At 37.2% G+C, this 19,550-nt stretch overlaps 3 protein-coding genes and 1 pseudogene across 5 annotated transcripts; 3 read left to right on the top strand and 1 right to left on the bottom strand.

The window, feature by feature from the left end:
* Positions 759-1,873, top strand: LOC109130908 (annotated as a pseudogene).
* LOC104767148 (UBP1-associated proteins 1C-like) lies at positions 2,752-6,069 on the top strand. The gene is made up of 6 exons (XM_010491186.2): positions 2,752-2,921; positions 3,026-3,100; positions 3,284-3,375; positions 3,550-3,729; positions 3,937-4,146; positions 4,659-6,069. Exons 1-6 carry the CDS (start codon positions 2,835-2,837, stop codon positions 5,839-5,841), a joined length of 1,827 nt encoding a protein of 608 aa, XP_010489488.1. The 5' UTR covers positions 2,752-2,834; the 3' UTR covers positions 5,842-6,069.
* Positions 6,299-8,079, top strand: LOC104767147 (UBP1-associated proteins 1C). The gene is made up of 6 exons (XM_010491185.2): positions 6,299-6,521; positions 6,623-6,697; positions 6,792-6,922; positions 7,152-7,524; positions 7,641-7,748; positions 7,849-8,079. Exons 1-6 carry the CDS (start codon positions 6,435-6,437, stop codon positions 7,909-7,911), a joined length of 837 nt encoding a protein of 278 aa, XP_010489487.1. The 5' UTR covers positions 6,299-6,434; the 3' UTR covers positions 7,912-8,079.
* Positions 8,392-18,284, bottom strand: LOC104767146. Of its 3 annotated transcripts, XM_010491183.2 has the most exons (18): positions 18,035-18,284; positions 17,546-17,648; positions 16,468-16,987; positions 16,150-16,387; positions 15,335-15,630; positions 14,529-14,711; positions 13,785-14,368; positions 12,377-12,551; positions 12,175-12,272; positions 12,023-12,082; positions 11,853-11,941; positions 10,976-11,434; positions 10,750-10,824; positions 10,506-10,576; positions 10,346-10,403; positions 10,013-10,235; positions 9,691-9,921; positions 8,392-9,172 (listed from the first exon to the last, which is right to left on the bottom strand). In XM_010491183.2, exons 3-18 carry the CDS (start codon positions 16,863-16,865, stop codon positions 8,781-8,783), a joined length of 3,630 nt encoding a protein of 1,209 aa, XP_010489485.1. In that variant the 5' UTR covers positions 16,866-16,987; positions 17,546-17,648; positions 18,035-18,284; the 3' UTR covers positions 8,392-8,780. The 3 variants fall into 3 exon arrangements, with proteins under 3 accessions (XP_010489485.1, XP_010489484.1, XP_010489486.1); XM_010491182.2 differs by lacking the exon at positions 8,392-9,172 and having other exon boundaries at positions 9,208-9,921; XM_010491184.2 differs by lacking the exons at positions 8,392-9,172; positions 11,853-11,941; positions 12,023-12,082; positions 12,175-12,272; positions 12,377-12,551 and adding exons at positions 13,086-13,174; positions 13,256-13,315; positions 13,408-13,505 and having other exon boundaries at positions 9,208-9,921; positions 13,610-14,368.

Here is a 19,550-nt window from a genome sequence, read left to right as displayed (position 1 = left end):
TTTTTTTTTTTTTTTTTTTTTTTTTTTTTTTTTTTTTTTTTTTTTTGTAGATGAGACCAAGTTCTTACCCAAAAGGATGGACGAATAAATATTCAAATAACGAAAACCATAATATGGTTGCTCAACTTTGAATAAATATTCAAATAACGAAAACCAATTTAATGTTTTTTTTTACATTAAATTTTTCTTTAACAAAAAAAAACTTTGGACAATCAATGGAATATGTCCAAAAAATAATGTTCCGATTAGAAGAACTAGAAAAGAAGATATTTTACGAACAAAATCGATTGAAAAATATGGGAAAAAGGATCCCAACAATATCCCTCAACGTAAACCAATCAATCAACCTGTAGCAAATGAAACACATGAGGTACATATATCATACATTATAAGTATTTAAAACGCTATCATATTTTTACTTTTATGAGTATTCTTATATACGTATATCTATGTATATATATATAGTATGTCATAGTTAGAGTGGCGGTAAATTCTCTGATAAGAAAAGAATCACTCATTTATTACCTGAAAGCGATCTGATAGGAGTATAGAACCAGAGAAGCCGCTAGACGTAGCTAGATCATAACCGTCTCCCTCAGAAGTCACACGCGACTCTGTTTTCTCACAACAAACATGAAGAGTACTTCTTTCTATTTTCCACATTTATATACAACATCACATTTTAGTTTCGCACGTGTATTACTTCTATTCCACACGTTCTGTAGCCTCACTCCTCTTCTTCCTTGTATACACTTGAAATGACTTATCATTCTACTCAAGCTAAATTTCATGGAGCCCAAGCGCATGTAAACGTGTGGAGGCCTTATGTACAAGAGGAGTATGAGTTTAGCCTAGCACAAATATGGCTTTCGACTGGAAGCTATAGTACTCAACTTGAGACCGTTGAAGCGGGTTGGAACTTGGAAGGCTTATCATTTCTTGCAATTGCATGTATTATTAATTGATTTTCTTCTTTTATTAATTATTTTGTTATTACTATAATTTCTTATATATTTTTTTAATCTCCTTCTTTTGTTATTGATTAGGTGTGTAGGAATCTTTATGTTGATAATCAACCTCGATACTTAACCGACTGGACTGTGAGTTTACTTCCATAGTATTGTTATAAATAGTACATTGAACGTCTATGTATTTATAGATGAAATTTCATTCTTTTCGGTTGATAAGAATAACATAAATCTTTTGTTTTGTATGTTGTTTGTGTAACATGGAAACATGCTGATAGTTACATGAGTACAGGTTGCTATAATCACCGGCTTTGTAAATATCAACCAGGCATTTGCTCTAGGTTCACCCATTCCTCAAGTATCCGCCATTAATGGTCAACAAATTGACCTTCCCATAAGTATTTGGAAGGTAAAAAATAATACAATTCTTTTTTTGTCGTCATATAATTTTAATAATTATTCTTTAATTTATAGCATTTTTAAAACTGAGAATTAATATATGTTATATTATTATAGGATTTTAGCTCAGGCAACTGGTGGTTGAGTTTTAGTCCTCATTTAATTGTTGGGTATTGGCCTGCCGCATTGTTCAATCGTTTACGAAATGGTGGAACTCAAATTCAATGGGGAGGCGAAATCGTAAATTTAAAGAATAACTCACGACACACACATACAGTAATGGGAAGTGGGTTATTTGCAGCAGAAGGATATAGAAAGGCTAGTTATTTTAAGAATGTTGAAGTAATCGATGAACATGATATTGTGAAATGAAACAAGCTGTAGGTATTTCTTCTATTGTGACGGATGCTAGTTGTTATAACCTTAGGTATGGCACTAATCCTACAATGAAGACTCATTTCTTTTATGGAGGTCCCGGTGGAAGTAATCTTTTGTGTACTTTATAGATGTAAGCATGTTTAATTTGTGTGAATCTAATCTATTTATGTCAGTTATTTATCACCATCATCTAGCTAGCATATATGTCATGGCGAAAAATAAAGTTTAAGATATGATTTTAGTTTTGAGACTATTATAACTAGTGTAAGTCAAAGTCATCAAGAAAGTTAAAAAGAATGCTTGATGGATTGAGAATTTTAACTGATTTAAAAATCCAAACAAAATCTTGTGTGATAAGTACTTCAACTGGTTACCATTTAATATAGTCCTCGAGATTTTTAATACAAAATTTTAAAAACTGAGTTTTGTCTCAATAACTATATAAACATGAAATATATGTATATGATTATGATTGCACCAACTGATCGGACCGTAGTTGTGAGTACTGTTGACGGGTTAAAAATTATTCATCCAGCCTAAGATTGATTACCACTCAAAAGTCACACCCGATATGGCTTGCCGGTTCTCAAACCACCCGGTTGAAGTGAATGCAGATTTTGGAACCGTGATGGATGTCCTCAAGGGTTACCCTGGGGAGTAATTAATGCACTTAAATTAGGTCATCCATTGCTATGAGCTACTTGTATATCTCCGTCCACTTTTTTATTTCTACTTCTATTTAATACTCTTTTGGTAGAAATTAATTTGATGCAATTGTTCAAACACATTAGACACTCTTCGTATGTGATTCGAAATCCAACTTCAAATGATTGCTCGAGGTATTTTATATTCTTGTCTGAAGTGTTATCTCATTTAACAAAAAAAGAAATTCAAAAGCACAAACGACGCCGTTTTGTTGTTATAAAGTAACAAACCATGTCGTTTTCTAGTCTTCGAAAACAACACGTAGTTAGAAAATAAATTCATCAATCCCTCAGGAAAAAAAGAAGGGTTTCAGTTCAAATTTAAAGGGGCAATTGAATTGAGTATTTTTCCCCAATTCTAATCGATCGATCCCAAATTCCCACAATGGTGTGGTTTCAGTGCGAAGATTGTGGCGAGAGTCTGAAGAAGCCAAGGCTCCCGAAGCACTTCAGTATGTGCAGTGCCACCAAGGTACACTCTAAAATTTGAAACTTCTCCGATGATTCTTCTCTTTAATCTCTCTCTCTCTCTCTCTTGAATCCTGATGATATCTTCGAAATCGTTGTGATGATCAGTTATCTTGCCTTGACTGTGGAAACATGTTTGCGCAAGATAGTGTTCACTTTCATAATCAGTGCATCACCGAAGCGGTAAGTATTTGCGAATCAAATCTCTATCAATCATCTCGTCCTGTTTCTATTTGATGATGCTACAATCCCTAAATGGTTCTGCGTTCTATGGAATCTTTTTTTTGGCCTTTTAGGTTTAGTTATGTATTTTCTTGAAGAGATTGAAGATTTTATTTCGTGTTTTTTTTTTGTTTCTGTATTTAGGAGAAATATGGTCCAAAGGGGAATTCGAAACGAAATCATCTAGGTTTCGATATAAATGGCGAGTTATACGAGAGTCCTTCTTGGTTTTGTAGGTACTCTCTCACATCTTTAATCAAGTTTAATCTAAATTCAAGGTTTGACTAACATTGTTTTGGGTTTTGATAAAACTAATTGAGACTTTGCTCCATAACGTAGTGTTTGTTTGTGCGTGTTTTCTTGTGGTGAGGTTTTATGAGGTACATGACTTGAATGTTATCTGTTTGCAGCTTATGTGATGCAAATATGACTTGCGAGCAGGATTATTTTGCCCATGTCTGTGGAATGAGACACCGAGAGAAAGAAAATGAGGTTGCTGAACAACCAACAGATGATAAGGACAACTTAAAACAACAGCCCGACTTAGATATCTATGTTGGTTTATCAAACCACTATCCATGGTTCTGCAGGTAATCACATCTTTCACCTTCTCTTCCATTTTCTGTATTTCTATTATTGTCTGAGGTTGGACTACATTGTTTACGAGTACCATAAAATCAATCTATGAGATTTGCTGGTGGAGACTTTTATAATGTACTGGTCTTTGTGTGCTCTCTTGTGGTGAGATTTTAAATTATGAGAACATGCATTAAATATTTTCATCTATTTCGTTCCAGCTTGTGTAACATAAACGCTACCAGCCAGCAGACTTTGTTGTCCCATGCCAATGGGAAGAAACACCAAGCGAAGGTCAAACGGTTTGATGCTGAACAACAGCAACGACAATCAAAACAACATTCCACGATGGATAAGAAGGACAACTCAAATCAACAGATCGAAGTTGATATAAATGTCGGGTTATCCAATCGTCCTCCATGGTTTTGTAGGTAATCTCTTCACATCTTTCACCTTTTTCACTGCCATTTCCTATATCACGTTAGAAAAATGAAAATGCACTTTTGATGATGTGAGATTACTGATATGTTAATTATAAAATAATTGATGCTTGTCTACAATTTTATGGAGTATAATAATAATGTCATTTTAGAAGAACCTTTCTCTCTGTCTTTGGATTGGTCAAAGACTTATTGAAACTTTGTGTAAAATGAATTGACATATGCAAATCCCTTGTTTTCCTGTGTCCTTAGTAAGAGTGTTCACCAAATTTACATGCATTGCCACCTGAGTAAGTTAGTTGTGACTAGGATAATTCTAAGTATGATGTGCGTCAGCTATTGAGTGGAGTCGTGTATATGGTCGGTTTTGCATCATTGGTATGGTTTCATGGATTTCTCTTTGAATGTGTACTGTAATAATAAATAGAGATGATTTTTGTTTTCGTTCTTATCAGTTTTCTCAGGGAAGAGTTAATGCTTTGAATATGTTTATTTGGTTCCAGGTTGTGTAACACAAAGGCTACCAGCCAGCAGGCTTTGTTATCTCATGCCAATGGGAAGAAACACCGAGCGAATGTTGAATGGTTTCTTGCTGAACAACAACAACAATTCGAAACACCCACGGTGGATAAGAAGGATACAATTGAAAATGCTTCTGATGGTGATTTCAAACCGAATAAAGTATATTTGCCTGTCTCCTCAGGTGTTGCTAATGGATATTCACAGGCTGACAAAAAGAGAAAGCTAGAGACTTTCGATGAAACAGAGAACAGGGAGGTAGTTCAGGCCGAAGAAGCGAAAGGAGGGGGTGAGGAAAAGAGTGAAAGAAAGAAAGCCAAGAAGCAAGACAGTGAGAGGAAGGGAAATCAGGAGACTAAGCCAGACTCTGATTTCGAGTATGAAAAGGAAGACATCAAGCAGCTGTTGGTATCTTACTCGAAGGAAGAGCTTGTCAACCTCGTATACAAGACTGCCGAGAAGGGCTCTCGATTGTTCTCTGCCATCATTGAGTCGGCGGAACGTGACATCGCTCAGCGCAATATATTTGTGCGTGGCTTTGGATGGGACACAACGCACGAGAACCTCAAGGCCGCTTTTGAGTCCTATGGGGAGATAGAGGAGTGCTCGGTGGTCATGGACAAGGACACTGGAAGAGGTAAAGGCTACGGGTTTGTGTTGTTCAAGACGCGGAAGGGAGCAAGAGAGGCACTGAGAAATCCAGAGAAGAGGTTGTACAACCGCATAGTGGTATGTAACCTAGCATCAAAGAAGCCGTCTGGGGCTGGAAAGGTGCAAGATATGGTTGAACCGGTGAAGATTGATCTAACTCAGATGGCTAATCAGCCGGTGAAGATTGATCTAACTCAGATGGCTAATCAGAGTGAAGTGACGTTCCCGGGGCGTGAACTGCCTCACCGGTATGCACTCGAGAATATGCACCAGCAACAGGCTATGGACATGTACAGACAGAACATACCCTTTTACGGACACTCTCAGCTTGCTGATTTTGACCCGATGTATGGTGCACTGCCTGGTAATCAAATGGTAGCTGCTGGTCAACCAAACTATTGTATGTTTGGTTCGGGTATGATGATGAACCAGGGATCGATGTTGCCACCACCTAACCATATGGGCATGGCAGGGCAATATTTTGGTGATGGCGAACATGCTTGGCATCAAAGGTAGCTAAGATCAATTGGTGAAGCTTTCTTTTAAAGTAGACTTTTAATCTACGGTTAGGCTATTAATTCATCTGGTGTCTTTATGAAATCTATCATGAAGCCAGAAAAACTAGTTTCCGGTTTTCGAGTTCTGTGAATATATAATAACCAAATTAAAATTAGAGTTTTTTTGGGTTTTTTTTTTCTGGATGAAAATAACTATAAAGTTGAATAAATAATTGACTTCCTTAAACTTACTAAATACAGTTAAACCTGTCTGTATAAATTATTTAATTTTTTTTGGAATATGTAATTTTGTAACTGAATTCTGACTGATTGACTCGGTTAGGTTCGGTTTGTATATCTAGACCACAAAATTAATTTCCCCTCATCACGCGCTTGTCGTTTTACAAAAGAAAACTAAGAAACCATTTCGTTTTAGTGTTCAAAAACAGCGCGTCGTCTGACACTTCAATAAACAAACTCTTCATTGTTGTAAGCCGTTCTTCTAAAACCCTAGCTGGGCTGGGGTAACTAATCTTTTATACCCAGAATTTGATCTCTCTGCTTAAAAAATTTCGCACAAATCTCAAATTCGATCACCGGAAGAGGTGAACAATGGTTTGGTTTCAATGCGAGGACTGTGGAGAGAATCTGAAGAAGCCAAAGCTCCCGACTCACTTCAGGATGTGCAGTGCCACAAAGGTAGAGATTCTTTTGTTCATCTTCTTCTTCTGGTGAAATCGAAACTATATGATGATTGTTTCTGCTAAGTCTCTTTCGTTTGTTGTGGAGCTTATGAATAGTTATCGTGCATCGATTGTGGAGAAATGTTTGGGAAAGATAGTGTACAAGGACATAACCAATGCATTACTGAAGCTGTAAGTAATTTACCATTGTCTATGGAAGCAAATTGGTTTGAATTTTAGTTTTTTTTTGGATTTAAAAAGACTGAAGCTTTGTTTCTGTGTTTAGGAGAAGTATGGTCCAAAAGGGCAGTCAAAGTCATCTAATGGCACACCTGCAAAGCCAAAGGACAGCTCCAAGCAACAGCCTGATTTTGATATTAATGTCGGCTTATCAAACCGATATCCATGGTTTTGTAGGTAATTTATTTACATCTTTGGACTTTACCTTGTGTTTTCTTCGGTTTAGACATGGATGCAGTTTTGATGTGTTGAGGTTTGTGTCTACACTGGCTGGTTGTATCTTTCGAATGATAGAGATGAATGTAGACTTTAGTTTTTAGAGTGTATTGTTGTTTGTGCGTGTTGTTGACTCTTGGTGAGATTTTGTGAGGACATGCTTTTGAGTAATTTATGTATTTGGTTGCAGTATATGTTACACAAAAGCTACTAGCCAGCAGACTTTGCTTGCCCATGCTGATGGGAAGAAGCACCGAGGAAAAGCAAAAGCCTTCCATGCTAGACAACAACAATCCACGGTGGATAAGAAGGATGGAAGCGAAAATGCTTCTAATGGTGATTCCGAACAGAAGAAAGTGGATGTACCTGTCCCCTCCTCCGGTGTTGCAAATGGAGACTCGCATGCTGAGAAAAAGAGAAAGCTAGACACTTTGGCTGAAACAAGTAAAGGTGAGGTAGTTCAAGCCGAAGAAGCAAAAGGAGGTGAACTAAAGAAAGCGAAGAAACAGGACCATGAGAAGAAAATCAATTGGAAGAAGCTGATCACATCGGCTTTGAAATCTGTACGTATCTATCAACTCTCTCAATTTCGGTTTCGATTTTAACCTCTTTTTTTGCAGCTTGCAGTTTCCATTATTAGCAAATGCAGTAACACGTTTTTGAATTTGTATTGATACAGAACGATGATAAAACTTTGAAGATGAAGAAACTGAAAAAGCTCGTTCTAGAATCTCTGGTGGATTCAAGCATAAACAAGTCTGAGCTCAAGGCAGAGCTAGAGCTAAAGGTCAGGAAAATCTCAGCTGCCTAATTAATACACAACGAGTCTATTCCCTGCTTTTGAAAGTTCTTCTGAATAAAGTCTTTGTTTTTCCACAATCTTACAGGTGAACTCGAGCTCTAGATTCACGGTTGACGGGAAGTATGTGAAACTTGTGGCTAAAGATTGAATCTAGTTCTTGAGCCAAACCATTGGTAACATGCCTATTCAAATCGGGGTTACCCGTCACAGTTTTGTCATATGAATTGCTAGTACTGTCTGTGCCAAATGTGGAATTTCATCAAACTATCCTATTTTCTTGACTAATATTTTAGGCTCCAAAATCCAGTTTTTGAACGTTTAACCCCTTTAGATACTGCACAAACAGACACAAGCTTAATAATATCAGAAAGATCAAAGCAAACTCTTCCTTTTCCAACTCTAAACTTGAACTCATCTTACCTTTTACATTACAAATATTAAAGGTTACTAGAAACACTTTAACCATAACATCATGATGGTGAAGAGAAGAGTATAACACTATGATCTGTGACAGAGAGTATCTGAATTTTCGAATTTTATTAAGGAACATAAAATGTATGTACAGAGATGGGTACCGGTCCTGAGGTAATTAAAAGTACAAAAAAAAAAGAGAAAAAAAAACACCAAAAGTTCAAAGAAGAAGAGCCTCCATTTATATGTGTACATATATATCACTACAACATCACCATCATCACTCCCCTTTTCCTTTCTTTCCGCCACAACAGCATTTTTACAGCCAGAAGTTAACTATCAACCCGCCAGAGTTTCACCCGAGAAATCGAAGTTATAAGAAGACGGTAAAAAGAAAACCTAAGAAGAAGAAGAAGATGATGAAGAAAAGAATCTATATGACCTAATTTTCTGGAGCTAACATCCAAATAACCAATTTCCTGCGTTGGTTATTCGCCCAAGGAAGCAAAATTTTTCTTTTACCTTATGCTTTTTTTTGTTGTTGTCAACTAGTAAAACCAACAAAAGACTATACAGATAGATAAAGTGAGAGAAGGAGAGGTAACTTCATAACTTTATGTTCAGGCCTGAGAGATCATCCATTGGTATTCCAAGCTCCATGATATCGAAATCTTCTTCGTCATCCATGTTAAACCATGAACTAATATCACCTGGTTGCGTATCAAAATCTCCCAAGCCATCTGGTATTTGTAACTGAGATAAGTCTAGAATTGGCTCTGTCTCCTCCAGTGCCTCCAAGTTATTATACTCGCTGTTTGCTTCATTCGGTTTTGGTAATAATGGTTTGGGTTGCTCCGGGACCCTAACAGATGGAGATATCTGAGTTGTTTTCTGCTTTGGTTTTGCTTTCGTTTTTCTTTCACCCTTACCATTGGATAGCGAAGGCCGGCCAATCTTATTGGTTCCTCCACTTCTAGACGAAGCCTTCCCTTTCCCATCTCTGTCCCTGTCGCTTCTCTTCCCCTTTATACTACTTNCACCTTATGCTTTTTTTTGTTGTTGTCAACTAGTAAAACCAACAAAAGACTATACAGATAGATAAAGTGAGAGAAGGAGAGGTAACTTCATAACTTTATGTTCAGGCCTGAGAGATCATCCATTGGTATTCCAAGCTCCATGATATCGAAATCTTCTTCGTCATCCATGTTAAACCATGAACTAATATCACCTGGTTGCGTATCAAAATCTCCCAAGCCATCTGGTATTTGTAACTGAGATAAGTCTAGAATTGGCTCTGTCTCCTCCAGTGCCTCCAAGTTATTATACTCGCTGTTTGCTTCATTCGGTTTTGGTAATAATGGTTTGGGTTGCTCCGGGACCCTAACAGATGGAGATATCTGAGTTGTTTTCTGCTTTGGTTTTGCTTTCGTTTTTCTTTCACCCTTACCATTGGATAGCGAAGGCCGGCCAATCTTATTGGTTCCTCCACTTCTAGACGAAGCCTTCCCTTTCCCATCTCTGTCCCTGTCGCTTCTCTTCCCCTTTATACTACTTGAGAGTTGTGTCCCGATACCAACATCATCAAGCAGCAACTCTCTCTTCTTGACCCTATTGGACCATGCTGTATCTTCTTTCCCCGTCGCTTGTTCTAATAAAGCATTTTCAGATGGTAGAACATAACTGGCATAGTTCTCCGAGTTCTGCCCAGTGCGTGTCAAAGAAGAGCTTGGCTGTGAGCCCATGGGTGCTGTCAGGGAAAGAAAGAGACATACAAATTAGCTGAGAGAACATGGATTTAAAAGAGATTTCGTTATTTTTATACAGGCAATAGATCGTACTTGAAGTCGACGGATTACACTCCTTATCCATGAGAGTATCTTCGGCTGTTGCCAACCTGGCAATGAACATATCCTTAATTTCAGGCTCACTGAAGTAGCTTTTGCCAGTCTTTTCGAATTGATGGCATCGTTCAAGTGTCCTTCTAACAAAAGCCGATGCAGCCTGCTTTGAAATCCTGTTATTGGAATTCTTCCCACCAGCGTTGTGATGACGCCGACTAGCCTGTAAAAGAACAAAATAGAGTTATCAACAAATAACTCAGAATAAGTTGGAATTACTAAGGATGCAAAACAAAGATGAAAATGACCCGACTTTAAGAAAAATCAGTTTACCTTGCTCTTTTCATATGCCATCTCGATGAGCTTATCATAACCAATCTGATCAAGCTCCCTATGGAAAGGGAAAAAAAAAAACACAGATGAAAAACCGTCAGATCATAATTCAGATCCACAATGGCGTGCCCTAAAAAGCAGAGTAAGGGAAAATTCATACTTTTCCTGAAGTTCTTTCATCTCTATGGCAGGCTTTAGTAGCCTATCCACCATCTTTTTCTTCTTGGAACCCTAAGAAAAATAACATAGAGACCATCAAACGGTGTCTAGAGAAAGTAACATGGGACACAAGGATATTGCTTTTGTCCTATTACAAGGGATCCTTAAGAAACATCAGAATGCTTCTTAAGTGCTTAATAACTCTCAAAGGAGACAATATGAATCAATATAACATAAATAAAAACCTCCTTGCAGATAGCCTCCTCCAACTTTTTTATTTCGTCAGCAATCCCTTCATCCTCCACGTTTGAGATACTAGGCTGTAAGAAACACAAGAACAATAAATAGGTTTCTAACTAAGATAGACTGTATACCATTGGTTCATCCCTTCATCCTTCAAGCCGCAAGAAATTCAGTAAGAGCCAAAATTATATAGCAGTAATAGGTTTCTAACTAAGATAGACTGTATACCATTGGTTCCAAGGATATTCCAATGGATCGGGCTTCCAGATATATCTTTTCATCTATCCCCAATTTATCATATTCAATGTCAATGGGTGAATTATCTGAAAATTTGCCATTGCAGTGGTGGGCTGACTTATTAACACCCTTGAACAAAATTGCAGACTCATCATCTTCTGATTCATCAAGTTCCAGCCTTTCATTGTTCTTAAACCCATTGAACTCCATATTATTCAAAACACTGAATTCTGAGTCATCGTCATGATCATGCATGGTCCCAAATCCATTAACTTGTAAATCTTCATTTCCACCCACCGAGTCCTCAGAAATCAAAGCTGATAGCAGTCTCTGGTAAAGTGGAGAAGCCTTGGAATCCACCCTGCTAGTTGCAAATTCCTCAGGACATACACGGCTATCAAAGTCAGAGGATGTCAAAACGGGCGGAGGATCCATGGAGGAAATTTCTCCCTGAAAGAAAAGGTTTAATAAACATTACATTATTGACTATCTTCAATGTGTTGACATGATTAGTTCCATAGCACTGCAAATATTGCTATCAAATAACATATGAAAACAATTCCAACAGACACTTGACACAATTATTCTACTTCTTTGGGATTTCCTCCTTTCCCTTTACATTTACGAAAGTGGGGCTGCAGATAGATACCTAGGCAGCAATGCACAGTGAGATTTTTGATACTCTTGTCCAACTATAAATACAAACCCTAATTTTCCCTGTAGCACATTCCTAACCAACTACACTTGTGCCCAAAAAAAAAAAAAACAGAAAAATAACTAGACTATTACTTCAGGAGACCCAACAAAGATATATCTGTCAACTCAAATCCTTCACTATGAGATCTGAAAATGAAGTAAAAGGTATCACCTGTTGTTTCATGAAATTGATATGATCATCAGATATATAGCAAAAGTAGCGGTCCATTTGCTTCCAGAAAGAGTTGGGAAAATTATGAGCTGCATCAACAACAAGATAATTAATCCAGAAACAAAAACTGAGTACACATCATAAGAGTGACCAAGGAAAAAACATTTTACCAAAATTTACAGCTGAGTTGACAGCCGCTAGTAGCTCCTCACGGCCATCATCTGAGCCGACTAAGAAATGTAACCAATCCATGAATAAAGGAATCAATTAATAAATAATTCCATCCAAAAGAGCAATTCTTATTAAACTGAACTTGTTTTACCATGAAAATCTACTGTTGGAGCATTTGTTGCCGTGGCTCTCTGGCGTTTGTAAGCCTTACGATCAGATAGTTTCCTAGTGGGTGGACGACCCACCTTACTGCACATAACTCATAAAGAAATCTATGAGATAAACACCATGGAGTCCAACAATCATACAAGAAAGAAATTTAAGAGTACGTGAATGATAAGAATGATCTCTACCTTTCACTCTTGTCAAAAATAGGTCTTGCACTGCGAAGATGTTTCGCTGTTCCAACATTCTTAAGTTTATCTACTCCCATTGGGTTAAGAGACCTCGTGGAAGAAAAGCCACGGCCTGTCCTTCCTTGCCGTCTCACACCATCCCCAGTCTCTTCACCAGCAGCAGGCTTGTTACTTTTTCTTGATTGTAAAGNACCTAATAGTTGCAAATTCCTCAGGACATACACGGCTATCAAAGTCAGAGGATGTCAAAACGGGCGGAGGATCCATGGAGGAAATTTGCCCCTGAAAGAGAAGGTTTAATAAACATTACGTTATTGACTATCTTCAATGTGTTGACATGATTAGTTCCATAGCACTGCAAATATTGCTATCAAATAACATATGAAAACAATTCCAACAGACAGTTGACACAATTATTCTACTTCTCTGGGCTTTCCTCGTTTCCCTTTACATTTACGAAAGTGGGGGTGCAGATAGATACCTAGGCAGCAATGCAAAGTGAGATTTTTGATACTCTTGTCCAACTATAAATGCAAACCCTAATTTTCCCTGTAGCACATTCCTAACCAACTACACTTGTGCCAAAAAAAAAAAAAAAAAAAAAAAAAAAAAAAAAANGACTATTACTTCAGGAGACCCAACAAAGATATATCTGTCAACTCAAATCCTTCACTATGAGATCTGAAAATGAAGTAAAAGGTATCACCTGTTGTTTCATGAAATTGATATGATCATCAGATATATAGCAAAAGTAGCGGTCCATTTGCTTCCAGAAAGAGTTGGGAAAATTATGAGCTGCATCAACAACAAGATAATTAATCCAGAAACAAAAACTGAGTACACATCATAAGAGTGACCAAGGAAAAAACATTTTACCAAAATTTACAGCTGAGTTGACAGCCGCTAGTAGCTCCTCACGGCCATCATCTGAGCCGACTAAGAAATGTAACCAATCCATGAATAAAGGAATCAATTAATAAATAATTCCATCCAAAAGAGCAATTCTTATTAAACTGAACTTGTTTTACCATGAAAATCTAGTGTTGGAGCATTTGTTGCCGTGGCTCTCTGGCGTTTGTAAGCCTTACGATCAGATAGTTTCCTAGTGGGTGGACGACCCACCTTACTGCACAGAACTCATAAAGAAATCTATGAGATAAACACCATGGAGTCCAACAATCATACAAGAAAGAAATTTAAGAGTACGTGAATGATAAGAATGATCTCTACCTTTCACTCTTGTCAAAAATAGGTCTTGCACTGCGAAGATGTTTCGCTGTTCCAACATTCTTAAGTTTATCTACTCCCATTGGGTTAAGAGACCTAGTTGAAGAAAAGCCACGGCCTGTCCTTCCTTGCCTTCTCACACCATCCCCATTCTCTTCACCAGCGGCAGGCTTGTTACTTTTTCTTGATTGTAAAGCAGGGATGGACACTCTAGGAATATTCTGTGCAGCTTTCCCATCAACCTCATCAGACTGTTTACCCTTGTCTTTAGACTTGATCTCAGGGGGGCCAGATTCTTCACTTTCTGATAAGGCTGCTGGGGAGAAGCTGCTTTCACCTTTTAGTTTCAATTGAGGTGAAGCAGCTGGTGAGCGTTTATGCAATCCAAACCCAGTTTCGCTACAACCAGCATCTGATATATTATCAGAATAGGGAACTTCATCCTTACTAGAAACAATGGGCACTAAATTTGTCCTTCTTGCTACCCGAGATATCTTTTGTGGTCTTTGACTGGCCCACTGAGTGACAGGTGGTGATGAAGACCGATTTGATGTCATACGCTTGCGATGTGTAACCCCTGACAATGTTGGAGGCTTATTCGTACAGCCAGAGATATCCCATTCAATTGGGGACGGAGTGTTATGGAGCCCTGGAGACAGTTTTGGTGGTAGTCCCGATCCTGACCTAGGCCCACGAACTGAAGCATTTGTTTTTGTATTTGCAACCAGACTTGAAGAATTGAACTCATCATGAATGTTTGACCTTCAATGAATTAAACAGAGTAATAAGCACATTGAACAATGAGCAGAAACAACAGTGGCTAAAGATCGGCAAGATGATACGGTGAACTGAAATCTTATGACCAAAATACATGTAATTAATAGAAATTTTCAAAATGTATCATTATGATTATAATACATACTTGTTGACGCCCCTGAGATTCACCCTTTCCTTATCTGATCCAATGGAGCGTTCTCTCTTCTCATTGTACAAAGAGTTATGATCAGAATCAACCCTCGGCAGTGGAGAATGCCCAACGAAGCTCGTCTGCTGAGAGAGGTTATCAGATCTTCCATACCCATTAGCTCCATTACCAGCCGATTGCCTACAAAAATAATTCAAACAGGAGATTTTACCCTACAGAATAACCATCAAAGGAGACAGAATCCAATTGATCGACAGGAGGCGAGAAAATAAAGAAGAAGTAAAACAATACAGAGTGAGCAATTCAATCAAGTGAATGGATCTCAGCATATTCTACCCTTGAAAATCTACAGCACTTAAATGGATTACAGAAATCATCAGGTCAATTCTTCAGTCAACAAAATTACAAGTAAAATTGTGGAAATAAAATGAACGGGAGATACTGATGGTGGAAGCACAAACCACACTCATGCATCTCAAACTAAAGAGTCATCAATCCAGCACATACTTCTATAAGGTCACTAAGTCAGATAAAAGCATGTAAATGAAGAGCAATCAATAGAATGTTGTGACATACCAGTTTTGATTTTATTTAATGATAAACTCAAAAAGGTGGATAGCAAAAGAAATGTAGTGCAATTATGAGGTCTTCAAAATAAAGTTTGCAAGCTAAGTACATGTAAGCTAAGTAATTTAAAAACACACATCAATGCGACACTCAATACACAAGGCTAATAAATATCAGCGTTGGACCTTGTATGTTAACTGCACAAAAATCTACCACGTACATACAACAGGTCATACCTTAACATGTTTGAGTCACCATTCAATCTCGACCGGGAGTCGCCCGTTGATTTCTGTTGTATGCCCTGCTTCAAGTCTCGGTAACCATCAACCCCTTTTGATGCTGAGTTAGGATGACAGTCCACATTAATAGATGAGCGTTTTTTCTTCATTCTTGACTTTTCCCAACCCTCAATACCAATTGAAGTTCGATCTTCACACTGAACTGGATTATTATTATTTGCTACCCGCATTATTTCTTTATCTCTGTCTACAACCGGTGACTGTCGAACAATAGAATTGCTTCGAACATCCATCTGAACAACAAAATATAGAGATTAAGGTTCCCTGAAGCAATAATGACGCACTTACTAGTTATCTGAGATTTGAAAATACTATCAGACGCAAAATTCTATAAACTTTTATCAAAACTTAAAAAAAAATAACAGTTAGTTTCATACTATCAACTATATTCAGGCCACAACAGTAATACAACAGACTTATAAGCAAAAATAGTTGAGGGCCAATTAGATATAAGAAGACAAATGCTATAACATATGATTCCTTGATGTAACACTTTAACTGCATGCAATCCGACATTGTATATATAAAATACTACTTTTGGTACCAAAAATTGCCTTTACGACGAAGCTTCTATATCGTATTAAAACTACAAATTGCAACCACGATAATCTATCACAAATTCACGATTGAATTGCTGCAAACAAAAGGACTGTTTTACAGCATATAAAGTTTTTTTGTTCAGGTATGAAGCAAGATAACAACTCCGTACGGCTGATGCAGAAAAGGATGTAATTTAAAAAATCAGGAATTACCATGGAAGTACGTGTTCGTTTATTTGGAACACCACTTTTAGGTCGTTCGTCCAACTTTTGGTCAGGCTCAAAACCACCAGCCAGGGTCTGACCCTGAATTCCCATTTTACCAAGGCCTGGTCCTGATACCAAGCGATCAGTAGAAAATCCTTCTGGTCGAGACCTCTTCTTTGTATGTACACTTGGGAAAAACTTGTTAAATACAGAGGAAGCTTCATTGAAAATTTTTACGCGCTCCCTGTGACCACAAAAAAAAGAAAAAAATGAGCCAAAAGAGCACCTCAAACAGAACTAACGAACTTGTGGTAGTTAAACTACCTGGCCTTCACATTGTTTTCACGCAGACCAGCCTTGAATCTTTTGATCTCTTCTGGTATAGGAGATGGAATTAACTTCCCTTTCAAAGATCCACTAGGAGACTCATCTTCTTGTATTCCAAGAGCAATACTCACATGCCGCTTAAAGTCACCTTGACGAATAGATTTGTGATCCGCGGCAACCACCTTAGGATCAAAACGCAAACACTGAAAGAAATTTGTTACATCGGTTTGTGCTATTGGTGAAGTGGTCCTCAACATGTTTGGATGAGATGGGACGGGATGTTCCATGGACTCGCGAAAGCTACTAGATCTTTCCATCTGAGCGGCAAAGTTAGATCTGTATAGAGGCCTATCTAGCCCACCAGAAGAATAATCAAACTTCCCAGGTGCTGACATTCCCTCAGTTCCCGAAAGTCTTATGGTTTATTATAAACACTAAACACACAGTGGAGCATGACAAGCTGTAGCACATAAAAATGCTGATTTCTCAGCTCTTAAATAACTGATTTAAGATGCACCTGCCATGTGACAACGGGAATTAATACATTAATGTCATAAGTCTTTTCCATGAGAATGGCATTTGTACAATTACTTGCAAGACAAACAAATCCCAAGATATTTCATGTAGAACTCAAACATAAAAATAAGCGAGAACCTGAAGTGAAACATTTGATTTACACTGCCCAACACTTGAAAAAAAAAACAAAGACCAAATTCTAATATCTTTACACACAAACACAGGAATCCCTTTACGTGGTTTCAGAATAATCTGGTTTCATCATACAGTGACAGTTATTGCATAATTTTGGCTTTGTAAGCAAAAGTTATTGATTATGATCTTTAGACAGAAACTACCACAACCATGTTTAAATCCATAATAGCAAAGAAAAAAATTATTCAAAGATACTGCAACTAATCTGCCCCAACCTAAGAACTAAAACCAACCAAGGGAATGCATTAAGAGATACTAAAAAATGCAAAACGTCCAGTAAAATTCGAAAACAAACTAAGCAAGAACAGAGATGTTATTTTCAAATCATTCTAAACTCACTTCCAGAAACTATCCTTTCACTTACAGAGAATCTAGGAGACCTGTGTTGGAAAAACACCTCTTCCGCTTACTTCGTTGAGCACCGGACAGAATTAGACAACCAAAATCACCAATCCAATAAATAAACCCTGAGGAAATTTGAAAAGCACAATCCTTTAGTTGCCTTCATCACAAATGATCTGCATTGTCTATTAATCACAAAAAATCATCCCCCCCAACTTTGAAACAAATTTAACTTCCAAGCTTAACTACAAATTCGAACTAATCCTCTTCCTCTCCAAAGATTGTTACTTTCACCTATAATCTAACTTCATTACCACAAAAGCCGCAAAATTAATCAAGATTGAACTAAGAATTATCAATCCCTGTATTAAACACGAAACCCTAGGGGAGAACTGAATCAAACATAAAACAACTAAGCAAAATCTTAATAAGCAGCGTAATCAACAATTCGATGCTATCAACAAAACCCTAATAACCCAGATCAAAGTTCAAAGATTGAAACAGCCCGTACCTCTGAATCAAAAACCGCGGCAAAGGGAACACACACACAAAAAAACTCAAATCCCCGATAACAAAAATCAAAGATTTTGAGGATTAAGATTGTTTCCACGAGTTCATCAACAAAAGAAAAAGAAAAAAAAGAGAAGAAGCTCCAAAATCGAAATTAAGCAACGCCTTGTGCAACAGCCATGAGAGGAAGGGATCGAAGCGAAAACCAAAGGCGCTTCGGTTCGGTTCGTTGTTAGTTTTTGATCGGCGATGAAACTAGAACTACTGAAATTACCATCTTACCCACGTTTAACCCCTCAGAAATACATACCCCCTCCAAGGTGAAATTAGGGGTAATTTAGTAAAATTTAAAACAAGCCGGCTCGAAGAAGCTATGGGCCTCTCTCTGGCTAATATTGTACTGTTTACAAATTTTATCTAAAATATCTCATTAAGTCTTGATGACTTGCTAATCATTATTAACATGAGATGCAATTTATTTTAAATTATGCTGATAAAAAAGGAACTAAATTACATGTAGTAAGATGACTATGACTCATTAGAGTATTTTCATTCATTACATCATCTAATTATAGAGAGAATTTGCCAAGTATTACAATTCTATCAATGGGACAAAATATACCAATATTAACTAAGTTGACATATGTTACATTTCAGATTATTCAAATTTCGAATAGAATGAATGAAAAGAGATGTGTAAATAGATTTTAATTATTATATTTAGAAGATTGTGGTGGCTTTTGGATTAGTTTATTATGGTTGAAACAATAATTTAGAAACACCAAAAATAATTTAGAAAAAAACATTTGACAACAGTTCTTTCTCTTTTTCTTACATTATTACTCCTGAAAATAATTAGAATCAATACTTTTATTTAACATATATTTTAGTGATTTGAAAATCTACTTTTAAATCCCCTCTAATTGAGGATTGTACTTTTAATGATTTTAAGAGATTTAAGTGGTTTTATTTTGTTTACATTACAGAATTTTAAATTTAATGGTTTTGGGTGGTATTTATGAGGATTTTACAATAAATCATAAAAAAATTCCTTAAATTCACCCACATTCATTAAAATCATAAATACAAAAAAAATCATTAAATCCTTTCGAGAAAGGATTCAGAGTAGGACGAATGGTTGGACGGCAAATTTGCTCTCGAAAGGAGAACGGGAAGTGATGATTAAATCTGTTGCTACTGCTGTTCCAACTTTCGTGATGTCGTGTTTTTGGTTACCAAAACAATTACGTCAAAACTTACTAGTGCAGTGGCGAATTTTTGGTGGAGTAGTAATGGTCAGTCGGGGGGCATGCATTGGCTTGCTTGGGAAAAATTGTGTGTTAGCAAACAGTTGGGTGGGCTTGGGTTCAGGAATGTGGACGATTTTAATTCAGCATTACTGGCCAAGCAGCTATGGCGACTGATTGACATTCCGGACTCACTGTTTTCCAAGGTTTTTAAAAGTAGGTCTTACAGGAATACACACCCATTGGATCCAATTAGGTCATACTCTCCAT

Source organism: Camelina sativa, chromosome 19 (assembly GCF_000633955.1).
Source record: "Camelina sativa cultivar DH55 chromosome 19, Cs, whole genome shotgun sequence".
Lineage (NCBI taxonomy): Eukaryota > Viridiplantae > Streptophyta > Magnoliopsida > Brassicales > Brassicaceae > Camelina > Camelina sativa.
Note: the sequence above shows the minus strand (reverse complement) of the source record. Positions and strands in the feature narration are given on the sequence as shown.

Coding starts and splice junctions, on each gene's coding strand:
- LOC104767148 (XM_010491186.2), top strand. CDS start 2,835: ATGGTGTGGTTTCAGTGCGAAGATTGTGGCGAGAGTCTGAAGAAGCCA. Junction 2,922..3,025: donor GTATGTGCAGTGCCACCAAG/GTACACTCTAAA, acceptor TGTGATGATCAG/TTATCTTGCCTTGACTGTGG. Junction 4,147..4,658: donor CGTCCTCCATGGTTTTGTAG/GTAATCTCTTCA, acceptor ATTTGGTTCCAG/GTTGTGTAACACAAAGGCTA.
- LOC104767147 (XM_010491185.2), top strand. CDS start 6,435: ATGGTTTGGTTTCAATGCGAGGACTGTGGAGAGAATCTGAAGAAGCCA. Junction 6,698..6,791: donor ACCAATGCATTACTGAAGCT/GTAAGTAATTTA, acceptor TTCTGTGTTTAG/GAGAAGTATGGTCCAAAAGG. Junction 6,923..7,151: donor CGATATCCATGGTTTTGTAG/GTAATTTATTTA, acceptor ATTTGGTTGCAG/TATATGTTACACAAAAGCTA.
- LOC104767146 (XM_010491183.2), bottom strand. CDS start 16,865: ATGTCAGCACCTGGGAAGTTTGATTATTCTTCTGGTGGGCTAGATAGG. Junction 15,631..16,149: donor AACGAACACGTACTTCCATG/GTAATTCCTGAT, acceptor TTTGTTGTTCAG/ATGGATGTTCGAAGCAATTC. Junction 12,083..12,174: donor TCCAACAGTAGATTTTCATG/GTAAAACAAGTT, acceptor TACATTTCTTAG/TCGGCTCAGATGATGGCCGT.